Raw genomic sequence first — 21,921 nt, forward strand, 5'->3', positions numbered from 1 at the left:
CCGCTATCAAAGCAACCTGGGCTTTCATAACACCTCAGCAATGCCACAGGCTGATCGCCTCCATGCCACACTGCATTGATGCAGTAATTCATGCAAAAGGAGCCCTGACCAAGTATTGAGTGCATACTATACTGTACATACAGAAATCTTGGCTTACTGAAAAGTATTAAAAATCCTTTTTTTTTTTTTTTTTTTTTTATTGGTCCTATGTTATATTCAGATTTTCTGAGATACTGAATTTTGGGTTTTTACTAGCTGTAAGTCATAATCATCAAAATTAAATTAAAGAATACTTGAAATATATCAGTCTGTGTGTAACCCATCTATATAAAATATATGAGCTTCATTTTTTGAATTGAATTACTGAAATAAATGAACTTTTTGATGATATTCTAATTTTATGAGATGCACCTGCATGTTACCCAGCTACAATGTTATCCCTCCAGTGGAATAGTGAAATTTCAGATATCTTGAGGGGCCTAATCCTCTTCTTACCCCTACCCAGGCTAATTGTCCCAGGTGCCAGCTATCATGTACCTGGTGAAGACTGGAACGTTGTCAAGGCCTCTCTTGCACCTTAAGCCCAACACTGATAAAAGTGGAAATAGTGTGAAGGCAAGGAGTGTCACGAGTATCTGGCTGGTGGTGTGCAGTCCTTTCCGTAATTTGCACAGATGTGAACTACATCCATAAGAAACCACGTTAAATGGACTGTAGTGCATTTCTGCAAACCTGAAAACGCACACAAAAAATGCATAGGTGCGAACCAGGCCTAAACAGGCCAAGGTCAGAGTAATGAGGTTGAGGCAAAAAGCAGATGCGTAGTCCACGGAGAATCCAGATTTTACACAGGTAGGCAATAACAGATCAGGTCTCAGGACACATGGAACAAGCTGAAGACCATTCAGCAACCTCTCCAAGTAACACATCTATTTAAATAGGCTGCTGGGCACTAAGTGTGCATGCACGTGTGCCAAGCCATCACAGCACATCTGGTGTTGCCCTTTTTCCCAGGAGTATAAGCAGTAGTGCAATGTGCATGCACATGAGCATAAGTTCATACTGGTTTTCTGCTCCTTACACCAGTACATTTTTACTCCACCTGGTTCCTGTTGGGAACAATAATTTGCCCATTATAATACTGTTTTCATGATTTCTCAAATCTAATCTGAGCTAAAAGGTCTCCTCACCTTTTTTGGCCCCTGAAGCCAAAGTACTTTTTTATATGGATTTTATATTATATATATTGTATATGGTTGTTGTGGTTCTTCCATCAAATCATTTAAAGGGCTAAAGGGGCTGGGATGACTGTACTTCTTTATTTCTGATTTATGTTTCTCTCCCTTTCCTATTGAGAGAAGAGTCATACTTATTCCTATCTCATGAGAGGCTTGTAATCTGTCAAGTTCACACTGTATATTATGGACCTTAGTCCTTGAAGGGTCAAGGGTGCTCAGTTTAAGCCTTTGCGGTTTACAAATTACCTGGTTTATTTTGATATAACATGGTATTTCACACAAGCCTAATTGTTGCTTGTTTGGTCTTTTTACTTGGAGATACCTTTTTTTTTTTATACCTTTTTGCTTAGTTAATGTGGTTCTCTTATTTAGAAACTTGTAGCTCCAACTTTTTTTTTTGTTGAACATGGTGAATGTTTGTTTGTCCTCCACATTGTCAGCCCATCATTCCATTCAGATAGCAATTCAATGTGGACCTGTACTGTTCTGGAACACCAGGTTGATTCTCAGTTTCCTTTTTCTTTGGCCATGGCAATTACGTATTTGTCTTTGTACCCCTTTTTTCCAACTAGTCTTTAGTGTTGATACCATTACATTTCCTTGTACTAGATTCCACGTGCATTGAATTGATAAGTGGCCCACCTCTCAGTTGAATTTCTTTAGGAAATCCCATATCTAAGAAATATCTACCTGTGTCCCTCAACAGACAGCAAAGAAAATAGGATTTATGACAGTACAGCACAGGACACAGACTTCTTTAAATCATTATGACTAGGTTATAGGCAGCTACCTTCAGGTGACTGGTCACTGTCAAAAATGCAAGGCTATAGATACATACCGCTACATAACCTTATATTATACTTATGGAGGTTTTCTCTGACTTCCTTCCAAGCTGACTTCTTTGGCACTCAGTTGCACCATAGCCACTGTGACTTTTTATGCAGCTTCTGGATTGGTTGACTCCTTGGCAGAGCCTTTGGGACTGTATAATGTTGCTGCTTTTGTACTTGATCCTCCCGTGAGCCTTAACCTTGGCACATAGTGCCATACATTTCCAGATCCATGGTCTGCCAGGTGGCAGAGCCCAGTCTCTGAAGACTCGTGAATGGGTACGCTCACCATAGAGGGCAAACCAGGATGTGGGTTAATACCACCTTTATCCCTACTACTGCAAAAGTGCAGAGTACAGGGCAGACATTCCTTTAAACATTCATACCAGGGTGCCCATTTTATGCTTGCTTTGGGTGCATTTGGAGCAAGGTACCCCCTTGGGTGGCATATTCACGGGCTACAGGACAGACAGGATTAACGGTACCAATCTGTGTCCTGCTGGGAAGGAGGTGACTGCACTTGTGTGCCTGCCCCATCTCTTTGCATGCTGGACGCCAGCCAATTAACATCTGCCAGTTCTCTCTCCCTGACTGGGCACACTGAAAGCGGCTCATACTCTACTATCCTGGGTAGCTTGCATCAAGGCATTCCCCTCATGCCCCACTGCTGCAGAGGTTTTAAGTACCCCTCTAAGGACATTTTTTATTATGGGCATGGCACACCATTACAGCAAAGATAAGGGGTCAGGTAGGTTTGGTAGCTCAGGCTCAGCCTTTAACTAATTTTGGGAGTGGTAGTATATCAATGGTCAGGGATCTAGCACCCTTTCCTCTGACGGCTGCGCCCATTCTGACTCCCTTCCTTTCCCTAGTCATTCAGCCGAGCTGTCAGCCGCACCTGCCTCACACTTCCTTTCTAGAAAGGAATCGTCTAGCACTATGTCAGAGTTCATTGGCAGAATTTCTGACCTTGCAGTGGCCTTAGACAACAGGGTCAGAGCTGTGCCCCTCAGACCACTCCTCTTGATTTGGTCTTTGACTTTGTTCTTGAGCCAGACAGTACAAAAGGAGGAGTTGTCAGATGAGAAAGAAATCCTTGTGAGGTGGTATCTGACCAGGAAGGTACACATGGTATGAAAATCTCTCCAAAATTCAGAGACTATTTCTACGCTCTTGTTTAATGTTGGGGCATTCAAAGTCTGATCACCGCAATGGTGTCTCGTACGGGATCCCTTGAATTCCTTAGACCAGTTAAGACCTTTTTGGTTCTTGTGCTGGTTGAGCCGGTCTTATATAATAAATAGCCTCAAACGGAGATGATTTCATTCGTCTCCCCCTAAATGTGTAACCCAACAATATACCATTGAAGAATGTTTCCTTCAAAAGTGGGCAACCCCTGTGGTACATCCAGGCGTTTCCTACCTAAAAAAAATCCCTCACGTCCCTATGGAAGATAATCCTTTGTTTAAAGATCTGGTAGAGAAGAGGTTAAAGGCCCTCCTTAAGGCTAAATTTGCCCTGGTGGACTCTGCCATTCAACCAGCAGTTCTGTCTATGTTTGTTAGACCACTGCTGCATGACATGGCATATGGCTTAGAATCCCAGCTCCATCTTTACAGATCCCTCTGTGCATAGTCAGCTGGAACTTTCACATTCTGCCTTGCGTTGCTGCATGAATGGCTTGCAGGGACATGCTTCACCAAATGGAGAAGACACTCTCTGTGTAAAGAACATGCACAGAATTCTCTGGCTTAAATGCTGCTCAAATGAACTCCCCTGAAAGAAACTCCATGAGCATTTGAAGACAATCACCTTGAAAAAGTACATTTAAGAGATTGCAAGCCGTAGGAGTACTTTTTTCCCTTAAAAGAACAAGGCTCGAGTCTCTACCAGCAAGTCTGCGACCTCAGGTATTATTCATCCCTTCCAGTCTTCCAATGCCAAGTTTAAGTCAGTAGTATACTTTCTCAAGAAGACATGACCTTCCAAACCAGCTAAGACTGGAACTAAGGCCACTGCACAGTGATTGGGCATACCCACCTCTCAATGTGGAGAAATTTGTTCACCTCCTCAGACTTCTATTCCCAGTAGATCTCTGATGTCTGGGTCCAGAGGGTTGTTTTCAGGGGCTACAAACTGGAGTTTTACACTCTACCTTCTCCCCACTCTCCAACTTGTCTCCTTCCCCATCACAGGAGGTGAAGCTGCTTTCAGTTGTCCAACAGCTTTTAAAACAAGGGATTGTACCTCCAGGAGAATGCTTTCAAGGGTTTTACTTGAACTTCTTTATGGCTCTTAATCTGAATGGAGCAGTTCAGCTACACTAACTGCATTTTGTGGTGGGCAAACAGCTCTTTCCTTTAGCCCATTCATGCCCCCACCATCAGAAGTCTTCACCAAGTTGCTTGCCACAGTTTTGATTCTACTCCGTTCTCAGAAGATCTATGCTGTGGGGTACCTGGGCAATCTTCTGTTATTAGATCAGTTCTCAGGTGGACAGTACAGGTTCCTGAGAGCTTTAGTTGGATCCTTAAGAAGTCGCTGCTGGAACCATCTCAGACTGGAGTGCATGAGTCTGGTGCTGGGCATGAATTTGTTCAGAATTTTTCTTCCTCAAGAATAACTTCTGAATTTGTTCTCATGCCAGGGACCTTGGGGCCCAGAAGAAGCCATCAGTTTGCATGTATGGGAGTGTTGGGTCTATTCCAGACCGCTGCAACTCAACATTTAAGCTGTGTATCTAGCAGGGAAACAGTCCTGAACACTTTTGTGGTGTAGGGGACTTGGTCATCAGAGGCTCACCTTATATGCAACATTTTAGAACTCAGGGTGATTTGGTCTGAGGGCACCTGACAAGAATGCATTCAAACAGCACAGTCAGTTTACATCAAGTAAGCACCAAAAGGTGCAAGGCTCTAAAGAAAAGACTTAATCCTCTCTTGGGCTGAAATGCATGTTATAGTAATTGTCAGCTGCTCACATCACAGGTGTGGAAAATTGTCAGGTGGACTTTTCAATCAAAATCTGGATCGGGGGAATGGGATTTCCATCCAGAGGTCCTTCAAGCACTTTGCCACAGAAGGGAATGCCAGATGTTGATCTACTGGCATCCAGCTTCAACACCAAACTAGAGAGGATTGTCATCAGGTCCAGAAACCCTTGGGCTTTCACAGTGGACACCCTGTTAATGTCAAGGGATCAGTTCAAACTGATCAATGCCTTTCTACCCCTCGGGATTTTCCCTTGCCTATTTTGCAAGCTCAAGAAGGGGACATCTCAGCGTTTCTCATTACACCAAATAGGCCCAGGGGGACAAGGTACATTCTCAGGCTCCTGGCTCGCATCTGTGGGCTTCTCTGCATTGTCCAGGCCTTCTGTCCTAAGGGCCCGTGTTCCATCCTACTATTCGGAAACTGGCAATTAAGACATGGCTATTTATTGATTCCATGGTCCTAAATGAGAGGCGCCTTTAAGGTTTAGTCATCCCTACCCTTTTGAAGGATAAGGCCACTTTTTGTAAAGTCTACCATCGCACTTTAAAGGACCACACAGGAGTTGCAAGTCAAGGAATTTGCATAAGGTCTCAAGTGAACCTACTGTCCTTGCGCAAAACTAAGGACTTCTTTTTCTGAAGGTGGTCTCTGACTTCCACTTAACAAGGATACAATATTGTCCTACCTTCAGTCCTGTTCTGATGCATCCTATGGAAAATCTTTCTCCATTGTCTGGGTGTGTTGCACACGCTGAGTTTACCTCTCAGCTAATGCCGCTTTAAGGAAATGTGATTCCATTTGAGCTTCCTATACTGCAAGGTTGCCTCAGTCTCTCCCTCTACAATTGCTAGGTGGATCAGACAAGTTATTGTTAAGGCTTGGAATATGAATCATATTAAAATGGTCTTCCCTTCCCTGTTAAAAGATATTCTATTTGATCTACTAGTGCTTCATGGGATTTTCAGCATTAGGAATCTTTCTCGGATATGTAAAGCTGCCACCAGGTTGATGTGCAAGCCACTTCTGATCCTAGTTTCAAGTGTAAGATGTTGCAAGCTGCTCTCCAGTCTGGCAAGCCCGTTTGACCTAATTGTTAAAGTGATTGTAAAGTTTTTTTATTTTTTTTTTTTTAATGAAAATAATAAACCTGGTATACTTACCAGCTCTTTGCAATGTCTTTGCACATAGCAGCCTCAGACCTCCTCATCTCGGGGCTCCCAGCAACACTCTTGGCTCCTCCTCGAGTGGACCCAGAGCAAGCCTGGAGTTAAGAAACACTGACTTAAGGTATGCCTGCTGATTTTTTTTTTTATTACTAGATTATAAGCTCTTTTGAGCAGGGCCCTCTTATATTTTATTGTATTGCAAGTGTACTGTCTCCCTTTTCACTCCCCTCAGTTGGACTGCTGTTGGAATTCCCAGTGATGATGATTGTTTAAAGAAGCCCATTTCCTGTACTATACAAATCAGGAAATAAGGATTTTTTTTCAGTTACTATCAAATCTTTTTTTCATGAAATCTATTAAAAGACACAGGTCTGGACCCCGTGTTTTCTTGACTTACAGGCATGATGGTTAAATGGTTTTGTTTGCCAGTGTCCAAACCTTCTAAAGGTAGCAGTATAACTCAAATATCTAAGAATTACAATCTTGCTGTATGCGTTCGTTAATGGACATCAAGTAACTTTTTTACTGTACAAAAATCATATTTTAATTCAGGTAAACATTAAAAAATACACTCTTTATTAGAAGTAATGTATTTTACTGCATGTAAGGTTTCAATAGCCATTTACTTGTATGCCAAGATCAGGTTTTTCTTTCTTCAAAAGGGACTGCTTACATAAGATTGGCAAACATGTTGTTCCTGGACAAATCTCAGGAGCCTGGTAGCAAATGCTTCACAAAACTATAGCTGGTACCCAATTTCTTGTACCTTTCTGTACTTTAACGATAGCACATACCAGGACTCCTATAAAGCACTTGTATATGGTCTCATCAAGTGTATGCATCTCTCAACTACCACCAGCTACACTGAAGTGCAACCGGTCTTTATATACATTTTTTAAAAATAATTTTGCCTAAGTACCTTTTAACTGGTGGTCGGTTTCTGCTTCATGCTAAATGATAAATACAACTATTGTATTGTAAGGTTTTAATGTAATCCAGTACAAAGAACCAAACACGGTTGCTTTGCAACATAAAATGAGAGCTCCACTATCATTTCGGAGCAAATACTCATCTGTGTTTATTCACAAAGAAACTCAAAGGGGCAACAGTCTTGAAAATGCTTTATTGAACTGAACTTATAGCTGTAATGTGCAGAATGTGTTTGAAAAGACTACAGCTTGAAGAAAACGTTTTGTTGAGTTTTTTTTTTCCTTGTTTTTTTTAATTTTTTTCTGGAAACCTTCAACAAAAAAAATAAAAATAAAAAAAAATAAAAATATAGATGGGGAAAAACTGCTACAACAGAAGACTAGAAAACCAGGAGCGCCTCTTCATTTTAACCCTTCAGCACCATAACCATCGAATGGATGGGGTGAAACATTCAAGTGCAACACTTTGAAGGAATACATAATGTCAGCAGTATATAGGTGAGGAACAATCACTAATATACCCAGTGTTATCGTGGATTACAACACACCACTGTATTTCCAATTGCACACAAGGTGATGCTGCAACAATTGGCTATTGCCATGTGAAGGAGAAGAAAAAGAGGAATAAATGCAGACATGATCAAGTGATAATATATTGGTAGATTCATCAGAAAGCTGTGCATACTCTTTTGTCCTTTTATTTTCTTTATATTCTAACTGTACATTGCTAAACAAAAAGTAACCTGCTACCCACTGTGTCAGGACCCTTATGAAATTCTATGCACTGTACACTGAACACTGTACATATTTTCATATAGGATTAATAGTATAGGCATGTAGGTGGCATGATTTTTAATAAAAGGCTTTTTAATTGTATGCCAAAAGAAAAATCAAAAAAAAAGTAACAATAAATAAAAAAGTGCTAACAACAGCATTAGGAATTACGTATTATATACTGACAAAGTCTGGGAAGGAAAATCCTCAAGCTCTCCTTTTTGTGGACAATCTTTGCAAACTAAGAAGCAAATACATAAATAAGAGAACTCAGGAAAAATAGAATTAAGAATGTGAAAAGGATTTTTTTTTTTAAAACGAAGACAACATAACCTGGGATAACGTTTGCCTTTAAACAGCATTTAAATGAATTACTCTACACCTGGATAAAACAAATTGAACAGTTGAAAAGGCTTTGTTAACAACCACATGAAGAAAAAAAAAATGAAACAGAAAACAAGGTTTGCTCAAAGGATCACATATTGCAATTTCTGGCAGCGGCCTGACTGTAATGTCGATAAATGATTGTAATTTAAGTTTCAACTGCAATTAAAAGGTCACTATGGAGTAAATTTTGCATATTTGCTTTAACTGACTTGGTTGAGATCATCCACATAGATTGCTCAGATTAGCCAATACCTTAGACCTCACATTATTTAAGGTGTCCAAAAAAAAAAAAAAAAGTACTTATGTTGCTCATAGCAAAATTCCAGCTGTCATTTTCCAGTTCAAGCTAGAAAATGAAAGTATTTTATTGGCTGCTACAGGCAAAAAATATACTTATTCTTCCTTCTGCACATGGAGACCTCATGCATCTCTGATAGAAATAAAAAAAAAAAGGAAGGACAATGCTGCCATCTAATGATTAAATAATGCCTTATCAGTATACTTAGCAAAATACACAACAAATCTATAAGATTTTTTTAAAACTATTTATAATTTAGTAAAACACCCTTCTAGTGGCAACTGCATATGATGGCATTTTAGAGAAATTGTCACATGAAAATCCAAGCAGACATACAGTTAATGCCACTGCAGAACTTGCTTTTCACTCACATAAAATATTCGTACATTATTCAAAAGATCCAAGGCTGAAACCCACTACAGTTTAGGTTAACTTTGCATGTCGTCAGGTGCTGTAACCTTTTGAATAATGTTTAGGAAAGCTTTGGGATTTACGGTTTAACAGTCTTAGAATTATAAGTCTGTTTCTTTTGTCTTTTTTTTTTTCTTAATGACAATGTCACTAAAAACTCATGCACGCTGCAAAAAACCTCATGCAGTAGTTATGGTAAACCATCCAAGCAGTTTTTATTAATTAATATTCATAAATACACACAGCAGCTTCATTAGAGATTTTTTTTTATCCATATAGATTTTTCCTCTTCAGTTTGAATGTGGGAGATTAGGAGAGCTTTATTTTTGTTTACGTCAAGGTACAGGAAGCAGACGGGGCTGCCTCTGGAACTGCTACCTATGTATATTTGCTAGAAGTAAAAATTAGTTAAGTGATTTTGTCATATATATTTGCTTCTGTCTCTTTTTTTTCAATTTTTTTACATTTTTTTTTTTTACTTTTTTGAATGTACACAATGTAACAAGAGTGACAGACTGGAAATTACAATCACCAAAACAAACCCAAAGATAGTTGTTTGTCCACTTTCATTGGCAGTTACAGCACAGAGGACATTGTCTGCAAAGTGGGATGTCATCAAAGAGGAGGTGGCGGAGGCTCGTTTCCTTTATTACTCTCTTTGAGATTTAAGTTTTCTAAAGCAACATCTAAAGGCATTATATCTACACAACCCATAGCCCCAAAATCGGCTATTTCCCCCCGCTCATCCTCATCTGAGGAGGAACTTTCTTCCCGCATCAATGTAGAAAGCAAGAGCTCCTGGACAAAGAGGCTGCGATCTGCCCGTTCACTTTCTATTGACTGTCGTTCCGCTTCTGTCATCTTCGGGTCATTCAATCTGCATCAAATTTGGAAACACAGATTAAAAAAAAGAGAAGATAATCATCTGGAAATAATATTAATTTCTTCAGATGTTTAAGTATACAGACACCTTTTTCGACATTTTAAAACCTAAAAGACTTGGAGACACTGGGGTTAATTTACAAAAACTAGAGAGTATAACATCTGGTGCAGCTGTGTATGGTGGCCAATCAGCTTCTAATTTCAGCTTGTTCAATTAAGCTTTGACAAAAAAAAAAAAGAAACAATTGGCTTCCATGCAGAGCTGCAACAGATTTTGCACTCTCCAGTTTCAGTATATCAACCCCAGTGTCACTTTGTCCATTAAGCATAAAGTGACAGCACCTGCTGGTAGTCTTCCCCTTGAGCAAGTTATACTCACCAATCAGCAGTCTCCAATGGAGTGGGGCTTCCAGATATGAGGGAGCATGTGACCACCTCAATATGATTTCCTCCACCTTGGTAGGTTCGAACACCACATGACAATGGAGCTTAAAACAGAGTTGACTCCAGCAGTGGAGAGATAGCAAGGGAGCATGGATTGGCGAGTGCAACTTGCAGGGAAGTTGATCTATCAGCACACACTTAAAATGAAACTAAAAACTCTGGGTTAAAAAAAATACATAAAAGGTCTATGCAAATGTGTATTCTTCAATAAAAAAAGCCCTTCTATTGCTCTGTCTCCTTCACAACTCCAATTTTGTTTTCGCTGCAGTGATGCGACTTTGTTGGAGGGTGGCTATTATGGTCCCACCATGCATAAAAACATAACCACCCTCTTAGGCTTGCTCCCGAGACTAAGGACTATGATATGTGTAGTGTGCACGGGGCAGTGTACATGACTGCAACAAACATGCACTCTTTGTTCCAAACATATAGAAGTCAGGGGAAAAAAAAAGAAGACGTTCATGATCGCACAGAGGACTTTACAAGGAAGCAGAAAAACATATGAGGGGCGGTCAAGTCAAACTGGGACTTTTGAGTTTATACAATAAAATAACAAAATTTCAAGGAGTGGAAAATAGGATTTTTTTCGTCATACTTACCTGTAAAATCCTTTTCTTTGAGTACGTCATGGGACAGAGTCAGGCTAATATTCATTACCTACCTACTCCATTATCAGGTGAATGGACACTGGTAGACCATAGGTCTTCAGACAGGAAGCGATCCCCTATATAACCCCTCCCACACAGAAAGCACTTCAGTTTTGTAACACGCACTAAATCCACCAAAAAAAAAAAAAAACGGGAGGGGAAAGATCTCTGTGTCCCATGTACTCAAAGAAAAGGATTTTACAGGTAAGTATGACAGAAAAATCCTATTTTCTTTTTCATACATTATGGGACACAGAGTCAGGCTAATATTCATTACCTATTGGGATGTCCCAGAGCAATAGCCTTGAGGGGAGGGAGACACCCTACCAAACAATAACCATCAGAACTTATACGGCAGCTCGCAGTATACTGCAGCCGAAAGCCCAATCCTCGACTGCTCGAACATCAACTTGATAAAATTTTGTGAACGTATGCACTTGAAGACCAGGTAGCAGCCTTACATTTCTGACCCACAGATACCTGATGGCGAAAAGCCAAGGAGGTTCCTACACCCCTGGTAGAATGAGCCCTCACCCTAAAGGGAAGAGCTTTACGTTTCAGACTGTAGGCCTAAATGACCAATTGACAGACCCAATTGCCAATGGAAGCTGCCTGCCCTTTTTTGGGTCATTTTGGTAAAACAAAAAAGGAGTCTGATCCTCGGTTCTCCACAGATCTAGACAAATAAACCTTGACTGCCCGGACAACATCCAAAGAATGCAGTCTCCTCTCTTCCGCCAAACGAGGCTGAGAGAAAAAGAAGGCAAAATAATGTCCTGATTTAAATGAAAGGCCGACACCACTTTTGGCAAAAAGGATGGCACAGGTCATAACACGACCCTGTGGTGGTGAAGGATCAAGTATGGTTCCCTGCACGAAAGGGCCGCCAATAGCTTACCTGTAAAATCCTTTTCTTGGAGTACATCACAGGACACAGAGCCATAATATTAACTATATGGGTATATAGGCACCTTCAGGTGATGGACACTAGTATACCCAATACAAGAAGTTCACACCTTATATAACCCCTCCTCCTACCAGGAGCACCTCAGTTTTTGTAGCAAAGCAATATACCTAAACCCCAGAAAGAGGGGAGGGACCTCTGTGTTTCGTGATGTACTCCAAGAAAAGGATTTTACAGGTAAGCTGTTATAAAAATCCTATTTTCTTTATTGTACATCACACGACACAAAGCCATAGTATTAACTATATGGGATGTCCCATAGCATGCTATTTGAGGGGAGGGAGACACAACCCATAGGGTACCCCCAGACTCTAGGACCTATACTGCTGTCCGCAGCACACTGCGCCCAAAGGCAATATCCCCATACCTTCTTACATCCACCTGATAAAACCTGGTGAATGTATGTACTGAAGACCAAGTTGCGGCCTTACAGATCTGAGCCATGGAGGCCTGGTGATGCACTGCCCAAGAAGCACTAACTGCTCTGGTCGAGTGCGCTTTGACTTGAAAAGATGGAATCTTACCTTTTAAACCAGAAGCCTGAATTATAACTTGCCGAATCCACTTAGCGACAGTGGATTTCAACGCTGCCTGTCCTTTCTTAGGGCCTTCTGGCAGTACAAATAAGACATCAGTCTTCCAGATCTGAGCAGTCGTCTTTAAATAGACTTTGACCGCTCTCACCACATCAAGACAATTTAGTGACTTCTCTTTCCTGGTTTTGGAAAAAATAATGGCAGGACAATATCTTGGTTCAGATGAAAACCTGAGACCACTTTAGGCAGAAAAATTGGACGGGGACGCAACACAACTTTGTCCTCATTAAAAATCAAATATGGCTCTTTACAAGAGCAGCCAATTCCGAAACCCTCCTTGCGGAGGATATAGCAACCAAGAACACTAAAGCCCCATACACACTATCAGATTTTCTGCTGATTTTTTCCTTCAGATTTACCAAAACCATATAATATGAGGTCAAACCTTAGGAGTTTCAATATGTATGCAATCAGGCAGGCCCTTGCACTACATGGTTTTGGTAAATCTGAAGACAAAAATCAGCAGAAAATCTGATAGTGTGTATGGGGCTTAACGTCCTTGTCAGAAGGACTAAGGGAATATGCTGTATCGGTTCAAATGGCTGTTTTTGTAACAGTGACAAAACTAAGTTTAAGTCCCAAGGGTTCAAAGGAAGTCTGACTGGTGGATTTAGCCGCATCACCCCTTGCATAAAAACCCAGACCAAAAATGTGAAGCAAGCGGTCTTTGAAATAAGACCGATAAGGCTGAGACTTGGCCCTTAATAGTACTCAAGTCCAGCTTTATCTCTACCCCTACCTGTAGAAAGGCAAGAATTCTGCCTATGTTGTACTGCCGAGGGTGCCAACCCTTGGACTTGCACCAGGAAACATAAGCCCTCCAGACTCTATAATATATACAGTATCTCACAAAAGTGAGTACACTCCTCACATTTTTGTAAATATTTTATTATATCTTTTCATGTGACAAAACTGAATAAATGGCACTTTGCTACAATGTACAGTAGTAAGTGTACAGCTTGTATAGCAGTGTAAATTTGCTGTCCCCTCAAAATAATTCAACACACAGCCATTAATGTCTAAACCGCTGGCAACAAAAGTGAGTACACCCCTAAGTGAAAATGTCCCAATTGGGCCCAATTAGCCATTTTCCCTCCCCGGTGTGATGTGAATTGTTAATGTTACAAGGTCTCAGGTGTGAATGGGGAGCAGGTGTGTTAAATTTAGTGTTATCACTCTCACACTGGTCACTGAAAGTTCAACATGGCACCTCATGGCAAATAACTCTCTGAGGATCTGAAAAAAAGAATTGTTGCTCTACATAAAGATGGTCTAGGCCAGGGGTCTCAAACTCAATTTACCTGGGGGCCGCTGGAGGTAGATTCTGGGTAAGGCTGGGCCGCATCAAGTTTTCCACAAAAAATGCGCTTACAAAATATCATTATTCAGATTCAAATGTCTTTATTAACAGTTCTTTAACATTTAACTTTTAGAACATGAATGGACATAAACTGTTTGAACATGGCTTTATCTGCCTACTTCTTGCTGCTAGAGATCTGACAGCGCTTATTCTTGCATAGCCGAGCCACATTTGGCGTAAGTGAGGAAGCAGTTGAGACCCTCAGCACAGCTTGAAGATGAGCATCAGTAATTCTAGACCTGTACTTTGACTTATTGAAGTTCAAGGTAGAGAAGAGCTTTTCGCACAAGTATGTGCTCCCAAAAAGACACATGGTCTGCTTGAACATTCGGGAAAGCTCAGGGAAGCTGGGGGGCAATTCTCTTAAAAATTGCCCAAGTTTGTCTGCTTTTCCACTCACATCCCTAAACTTGGCTTTGAGTTCAGAGTTACACTGCAGGTCAATGAGCTCCATTTGAAACACTGGAGGGGCATCTTGCACATCAAAGGAGAAGGGGTCTGCAAAAATTTGAAATGTGGCTCTGTGTCTCTTGAAGTCTGCAAATCTATGATCAAATTCCTCCTGTAGCCTCAAAATGACATCCACATACTCCTCATGACTGAATAGTGTGCCTGAATCAATGAGTGACTTGCATGCTGGGAAATGGCAAAGGTTTGTTTGAGAAAGCTGGTCTTTCCACAATATAAGTTTTGTAGAGAACGCTCTCACGCTGTCATAGGCAGCACTGACAAGTTGCCCCTGGCCTTGTAACCTCTTATTCAGTACATTAAGCTCATGTGTGATATCAACTAAAAAAAGCTAAGTCCATGAGCCATTTTGGATCACTTAGCAAAGGAACAGAAGCCCCATCTTTCTCCATAAAAGCTTTCACTTCCGCTCTCAACTCAAAAAATCTCTTCAATACGTTTCCCCTGCTGAGCCAACGCACCTCGGTAAAGTAGAGCACATCCCCATATTCTGACTCTATTTCCTCTAAAAAAGCACGAAATATTCTGTGTTTTAAGCCCCTGGATCTGATTTGGTTGATGCATTTCACAACGAAAGACATCACGTTGTCAAACTTCAGGCATTTGCTGCAAAGGGCCTGCTGGTGAATAATGCAGTGCAGAGCAATGACCTCCTCTAAACCTTCCTCTTTCTTTTTTTTATTAACAAGTGCCACCAGTCCTTTTTTCCTCCCGATCATTGATGGCGCTCCATCAGTTGTTATTCCGACAAACTTCCTCCAAGGCAAACCAGCATTCTGAAAAGCATCACACAGCTGGTGAAATATCTCTTGGGCGGTGGTCTGGCCATGCATTGGAACTAGTGAGAGCAACTCCTCTGTGACTTCAAAATTGTCATCAACACCCCGGACATAGATTGCAAGCTGGGCAGTGTCGGTGATGTCTGTGGTCTCATCAAGAGCGACTGAGTATACACTGAAACATTTTATTTTCTCACACAGTTGATCATAAATGTCACTTGAAAGGTCAGAAATGCGCTCTGCCACGGTGTTGGAAGAAAGGCTGATGTTGCTAAACTGACCTTTCTTTTCTGGAGAGATAATACTTGCAGCCTGTAACATGCACTTTTTTATAAATTCCCCTTCTTTAAATGACTTTCCTGCTTTAGCAATCATCATACTAACTACGTAGCTGGCTTCGACTGCTGCATCATTCTCTTTGGTTGCTTTCTTAAAGAAATCTTGTTGCCTCAGCAGACATGTCTTAAGTTTAGCAACCTGGTTGGCTCTCTCATCTTCCTGGTACTTTGCATACTCCTCAGCATGTCTAGTTGTGTAATGACGCTTCAAATTGTATTCTTTGGGCACTGCAACTTTCTCTGTGCAAATAAGACAAGTTGGGATGCCCTTGTGCTCAATAAAGAAATATTGCTTTTCCCACTTTTCCTGAAATTGTCTGTGCTCATCATCAACCTTTCTCTTCACTGCAGGCTTTGAGCAAGACATATTTGGGGCTGCGTACCAAAAACTTAGGCCTATGGTGCCTTGAGATACCCACTTCAGCACAAGGTGCTCTGGATGAGCGGAAATAGAGTTTCCCAGTCCCCCTAGCTGCCTAGCATGACCTTCGGCAACATTAAAGAGGACCTGATTTTTACTCACAGGAGTAGCCAAATACCTTTAGGGTGGGCACGCACCTGTCTGGTTTATAAAAATAGCACTCCTCCACTCTGCTGTGCCCCTCTGTATATTTCTTGCCCTGTATGCTAATACTGAGCATTAAGGAGGAAGAGACGCCGGGGTTTCTCAATGGGCGTCTCCTTCTCCATGTGCCTCAATCCAATCACATTGAGAGTCACAGCCAGGAAGAAAAAAACTCCTTGTCTGTGACACTCTTTGATGTGATTGGATCACAACACAGCCAGGGAGAAGGAGACGCCCATTGAGAAACCCCTGCGTCTCCTCCTCCCATGCAGGGCCTCCAATGGCAGAACGTCCTGTCGCCTGAACGGGAAAGAGAAGAAAAAAAGTGAGGCGTGGAGAGCGTGACTGACAGGCTGGTACTTGCCTCTCCGTGTCCCTCCCATCGAAGAAGATGAAGTCGCCGCTCTGAACGCACTTGGTGCAGGTCAGCGTCCGGCGGTGTTACACAGCGGGCAGCGCTCCACCGCCACTTACTCCCCCTGGTGAGACGCCGAGGTACTGTACTTGGCGGTGGAGCGCTGCCCGCTGTGTAACACCGCCGGAGGCTGACCTGCACCAAGTGCGTTCAGAGTGCTTTTCCAGGTGGGGGGCCGCAAAATATTGTCCCGCGGGCCGCAGTTGGCCCGCGGGCCGCGAGTTTGAGACCCCTGGTCTAGGCTATCAAAAGGATTGCCAAGACCCTGAAACTGAGCTGCAGCACGGTGGCCAAGACCATACAGCGTTTTAACAGGACAGGTTCCACTCAGTACAGATCTCGTCATGGTCGACCAAAGAATTTGAGTGCACGTGCTCAGCGTCATATACAGAGGTTGTCTTTGGGAAATAGACGTATGAGTGCTGCCAGCATTGCTGCAGAGGTTCAAGGGGTGGGGGGGTCAGCCTGTCAGTGCTTGGACCATACGCCACAAACTGCATCAAATTGGTCTGCATGGCTGTCATCCCAGAAGGAAGCCTCTTCTAAAGATGATGCACAAGAAAGCCCGCAAACAGTTTGCTGAAGACAAGCAGACTAAGGACATGGATTACTGGAACCATGTCCTGTGGTCTGACGAGACCAAGATAAACTTATTTGATTCAGATGGTGTCAAGCGTGTGTGGTGGAAACCAGGTGAGGAATACAAAGACAAGTGTGTCTTGCCTACAGTCAAGCATGGTGGTGGGAGTGTCATGGTCTGGGGCTGCATGAGTGCTGCCGTCACTAGGGAGCTACAAGTTCATTGAGGCAACCATGAATGCCAACATGTATTGTGACATACTGAAGCAGAGCATCACCCCCTCCCTTCGCAGAAGGTGCCGCAGGGCAGCATTCCAACATGATAACGACCCTCCAAGATGACCACTGCCTTGCTAAAGAAGCTGAGGGTAAAGGTAATGGACTGACCAAGCATGTTTCCAGACCTAAACCCTATTGACCATCTGTGAGGCATCCTCAAACAAAAGGTGGAGGAGCGCAAGGTCTCCAACATCCACCAGCTCCGTGATATCGTCATGGAGGAGTGGAAGAGGACTCCAGTGGCAACCTGTGAAGCTCTGTTGAACTCCATGCCCAAGAGGGTTAAGGCAGTGCTGAAAAATAATGGTGGCCACACAAAATATTGACACTTTGGGCACGATTTTGACATTTTCACTTAGGGGTGTACTCACTTTTGTTGCCAGCGGTTTTGGCATTAATGGCTGTGTATTGCATTTTTTTTGAGGGGACAGCAAATTTACACTTTTATACAAGCTGTACACTCACTACTTTACATTGTAGCAATGTTTCATTTCTTCAGTGTTGTCACATGAAAAGATATAATCAAATATTTACAAAAATGTGAGTGGTGTACTCACTTTTGTTAGATACTGTAGTTATGGAAGCTGGCTTCCTTGCATTAATCAAGGTAGAGATAACTGTGGGTTTCAATAGCCAAGCCGTTAAATTTAGAGTTTGTAAGGTAGGATAGAATATCGGCCCCTGTGAGAGAGTAGGTCTGGCCGTAGTGGAAGGGACCATGGATCCTCCACCGCCATCTTTACGATTTCTGCATACCAGGACCTTCTGAGACATGCTGGGGCTACCAGAATTACTGGCTTTCTTTCCAGCTTGATCCTGCAAAGAAGTTGTGGCAGCAACTGAATAGGGAGGGAATGCATAAATCAGTGAAAACTGATCCCACGGGGTCACCAACGCATCTGTTCCTCATGCGAGTGGATCCCTTGTCCTGGACACAAAGTTGACCAACTTCATGTTTAACCTGGACGCCAGAAGATCTACGTCTGGAGTCCCCCATTTCTGGCAAATAGCCCGAAAAATGTTGGGGTGAAGAGACCATTTCCCCAGGAGCAACTGCTGGCGGCTCAAGAAGTCCGCCTGCCAATTCTCTACTCCCGGAAAGAAAACTGCTGATAGGCACAGAAAATTCCTTTCTGTCCAAGTTAGGATATGGTTTACCTCCCTCTGTGCTGCGAGACTCTTGGTGCCCCCTTGATGATTGATGTAAGCCACAGCTGTTGGATTGTCGGAGCTATTGTCAGATTGGATCCTGACAGGACAACCCCTTAACCTAAATGTCCAGGACTTCAGAGCCAGACCTGCCGCCCGAATCTCTAGGATGTTGATGGGCAAGGTCCTTTCTGTCCTTGATCACTGCCCCTAGACAGTTGTCTTTTCTAGCACTGCTCCCCAACCTGAAAGGCTGGCATCTGTCGTTACCACCTTCCATATAACTGGTCTGAAGGTTTTTCCTTTTAGCCGATTCTGGGTTACCAACCATCAACTGAGGCTTTGGGACACCCTTGGGGACAGCCGCATTGGCAAGTCTAAAGCTTGAACCGTTTTGTTCCAAACAGACAGGATACTGTTTTGCAACAGTCTCGAATGGAACTGGGCATAGGGAACTGCTTCTAATGAAGCCACCATCTTTCCTAACAACCTCATGCAAAGGCGAATAGAGGAATCTCCTTTTGACCTGACCATCTGCACCAGCTCTCTTATGGAAATGATCTTTGCCTGAGGCAAGAACACTTTTTTCTGGGCTGTGTCTATGATCAGACCCAAGCACTCCAGCCTTTTTAGCGGTTTTAAGGAAGACTTCTCTAGGTCGAGAATCCACCCCAGACTTAACAGGTATTTGGTTCTAATGAGCACGCTTTGCTCCAACCGAGCCACCAACTGGTCTATTAGCAATAGATCATCTAGGTACGCCAAGACTGTTATGCCCTGTGCCCTTAACCTGGCTAGAGGTGGAGTCAAAACTTTTGAAAACACTTGGGTGCTATAGATAGCCCGAAGGGCAAGGCTACAAACTAAAAAATAAAGCTGTTCTACCTCGAACCGCAGAAACCTTTGGTGAGCGGGAAATATAGGGACATGCAGATATGCATCCCTGATGTCGATAGAGAAGTACTCCTCCTTGTAGGATAGAAACCACCGACCTGATCGACTCCATACGAAAAGAGCGGATCTTCAGGAACAGATTCAGATTTTTTAGATCTAGAATGGGTCTGACATCTCCATTTGTTTTTGGTACCGTAAAAAGGTTTGAATAAAACGCCAAACCTTGCTCTTCTGTGGGGATTTGTATGATCACCCCCTGAGCAAGTAATCAGTCTAGTGCCTGAAACAGAGATTGCCTTTCCCTGGATCTTTGGGAATATTTGACCTCAGAAAACGAGACGTGGAAACTCCTAAAATTATAGTTTGTACTCTAGAGTCACTGTGGACGACCCATCGCTCCTGAATTTCCTCTTGCCAGACTTCTGACAACTGCAGAAGTCTTCCCCCCACCCTGGCGAGCGGAGGCGCCCCTTCATAATGAGGCTTTGGAACTCAGCTTTGCAGGTTTCCGCCCCAGGACTTCTTTTGTGCCTGGGCCTGACCCTGAGGCTTTCCTCTAGACTCTGACGGCAGAGGACGTCGCCACTGCCTAGAGGCGGATGTCCCTGGTGCAGGAGAAAGAGTCCGCCTAAATGAAGAGCGTTTATTCTTCTTTCTCTTAACTGGCAAAAGAGTACTTTTCCCACTTGAAATCTTTTGGATGTATTTGTCCAAATCATACCCAAATAGCCAATCCGCATGAAAAGGAAACCCAGTCAGGAGCCTTTTGCATGGTGCTTTGACTGACCAATTTTTTTACCACAGGATCCTATGCATGTGTACTAGCACAAGCGCAAGGAGGGACGCCTGGTGAATAGAATCTTTAATGGAGTCTATGGCAAAACATAATGCTCTTGGCAGTTCGGCCAAATCCCGGGCTTGCTGTACAGTTACCTCCTTAAGGGCCTGTTTAAACTGGTCCTTTAGGGATTGACAGATGCCTATTGCAGCGACTGCAGGCTGAGTAACCGCACCTGCCAAGGAAAAAGAGGATTTTAACAGGAATGCCAACCTTTTATCTGTTGGATCCTTAAGCATTTGTGCATTGTCTACTGGACAAGTTAGACTTTTATTCACACTAGATATAGCAGCGTCAACTGCTGGTACATTCCATGTTTTGGTGAATTTCGCCTCCATGGGATAGAGTACTGTGAATCTCTTTGGAGGGAGAAAATGCTTATTCGGGTGATCCCATTCAGCATAAATAAGCTGTTCTAGTAATGCATGGACAGGAAACGCATGCAAAGGCTGTGAAGGCTTTAAGGAACCCAAAGAAGAAAACTGAACTTTCAGCTGACTCCGTTAGGGGTAGCTTGAAAGTGGAACGAACCATCTCTAAGAGATTGTACCAGCAATTTCTCAGATTGCAAGGCTGAAAAGGGTTCATCCACTGTTGTTTCCTCTGCAGAGGAGAAATCAGTTTGTCTTTCTTCCTGATCGCCAGAGGGTAACACCTCATCATCTACCCACTGTTCCCTAGGTAAAGGGTCTAAGGTGGGGGAGGGGGATCTACCACGCTTCCTATCCTTTTTGGTGGAGGATGCGATTAAAGCCACTAATCTTCCCTCTAGGCCCAGCAGGGCGGAGGAAAAGGCATCTTCAGTCACGTATACAGGGGCTGAGATGTGAGAAGCAGCTGCACCACCAATTTGTTCCAATGACTCACCCTGGCTTGCCACATCTGGTATTTCAGGAGAAGATGGCAGTGTGAAGGCACGACTGGAGTTCCCAGCACCTGGGGGTGAAATCTTTGTTACCTTCTTTGAGGTCTTTGTGGTGTCTTTTTTGGGAGGCACAGTCCTAAGCACAAAAGCAGAGGCACTAAGTAAATGCACTACTTCAATACAATGCCGCTAATAAAGTTCAGCTTGGTGCTGAGTAAAATGTACTTCCTCTACTGGAAATGCCTGTATGCATCACCCTACATGCCCCCACTGCTCCTGTGTGCCAGACATCCATACTCTCCAGCTCCTGGCTGTGGAGAGTCTGTTTTTCTCTGCTCGGCATCCCAAGCACCGTGTGCTCCTTGTGGATGCTACGTCACGCACACAGCGCCGCGCCTAAGCCATGCCCCCTCCGCTCATTAACCCGCACCCCCTCTTGTCTAAAACTACCAGCAGTCTGCGTGCACAGACGGCATTCGGGTCTGCCAGTCGGCAGACCCAGGGAGAGGGGAGGAAAAAGGGAAGGCTGGGGAGGGGGGAATCAAGCTTGACGCTATGGGCTTCTGTGGGACATAAAAAAAAAAAATCAACATGGGGGGGCTTGGACAGTACAAACTATTGCTGTACCTCCCAGCCCCTTAGTTCCCCCAGGGGGGAAAACATGCTGTTGGCAAACTTTGTTCTAGATGAGGAATCCCCCCTGGCTGGCCGAGACCACACAAATGCTGTTTAGCTGGGACACTGAGCTGACTGAGAAGCAACGTAGCAAGGTATGTGCATTTACTCCCTCTAGTGGAGACTTAAGGCATGACAACATTTTACTCATGGAAGAA

The 21,921-nt window shown here is 43.1% G+C and overlaps 1 protein-coding gene across 1 annotated transcript in view; it reads right to left on the reverse strand.

Moving 5' to 3' along the window:
• Positions 1-7,331: 7,331 nt before the first annotated feature.
• The window catches only part of KCMF1 (potassium channel modulatory factor 1), a 143,558-nt gene continuing 128,968 nt past the window's right edge, over positions 7,332-21,921 (reverse strand). Inside the window, exon 7 of the mRNA XM_073598051.1 lies at positions 7,332-9,903. Coding sequence (XP_073454152.1) covers positions 9,642-9,903 — 262 coding nt within the window. The 3' untranslated portion in view covers positions 7,332-9,641. The remainder of the gene's footprint in view (positions 9,904-21,921) is intronic.

The sequence above is a fragment of the Aquarana catesbeiana genome, linkage group LG01 (genome assembly GCF_042186555.1).
Source record: "Aquarana catesbeiana isolate 2022-GZ linkage group LG01, ASM4218655v1, whole genome shotgun sequence".
NCBI lineage: Eukaryota > Metazoa > Chordata > Amphibia > Anura > Ranidae > Aquarana > Aquarana catesbeiana.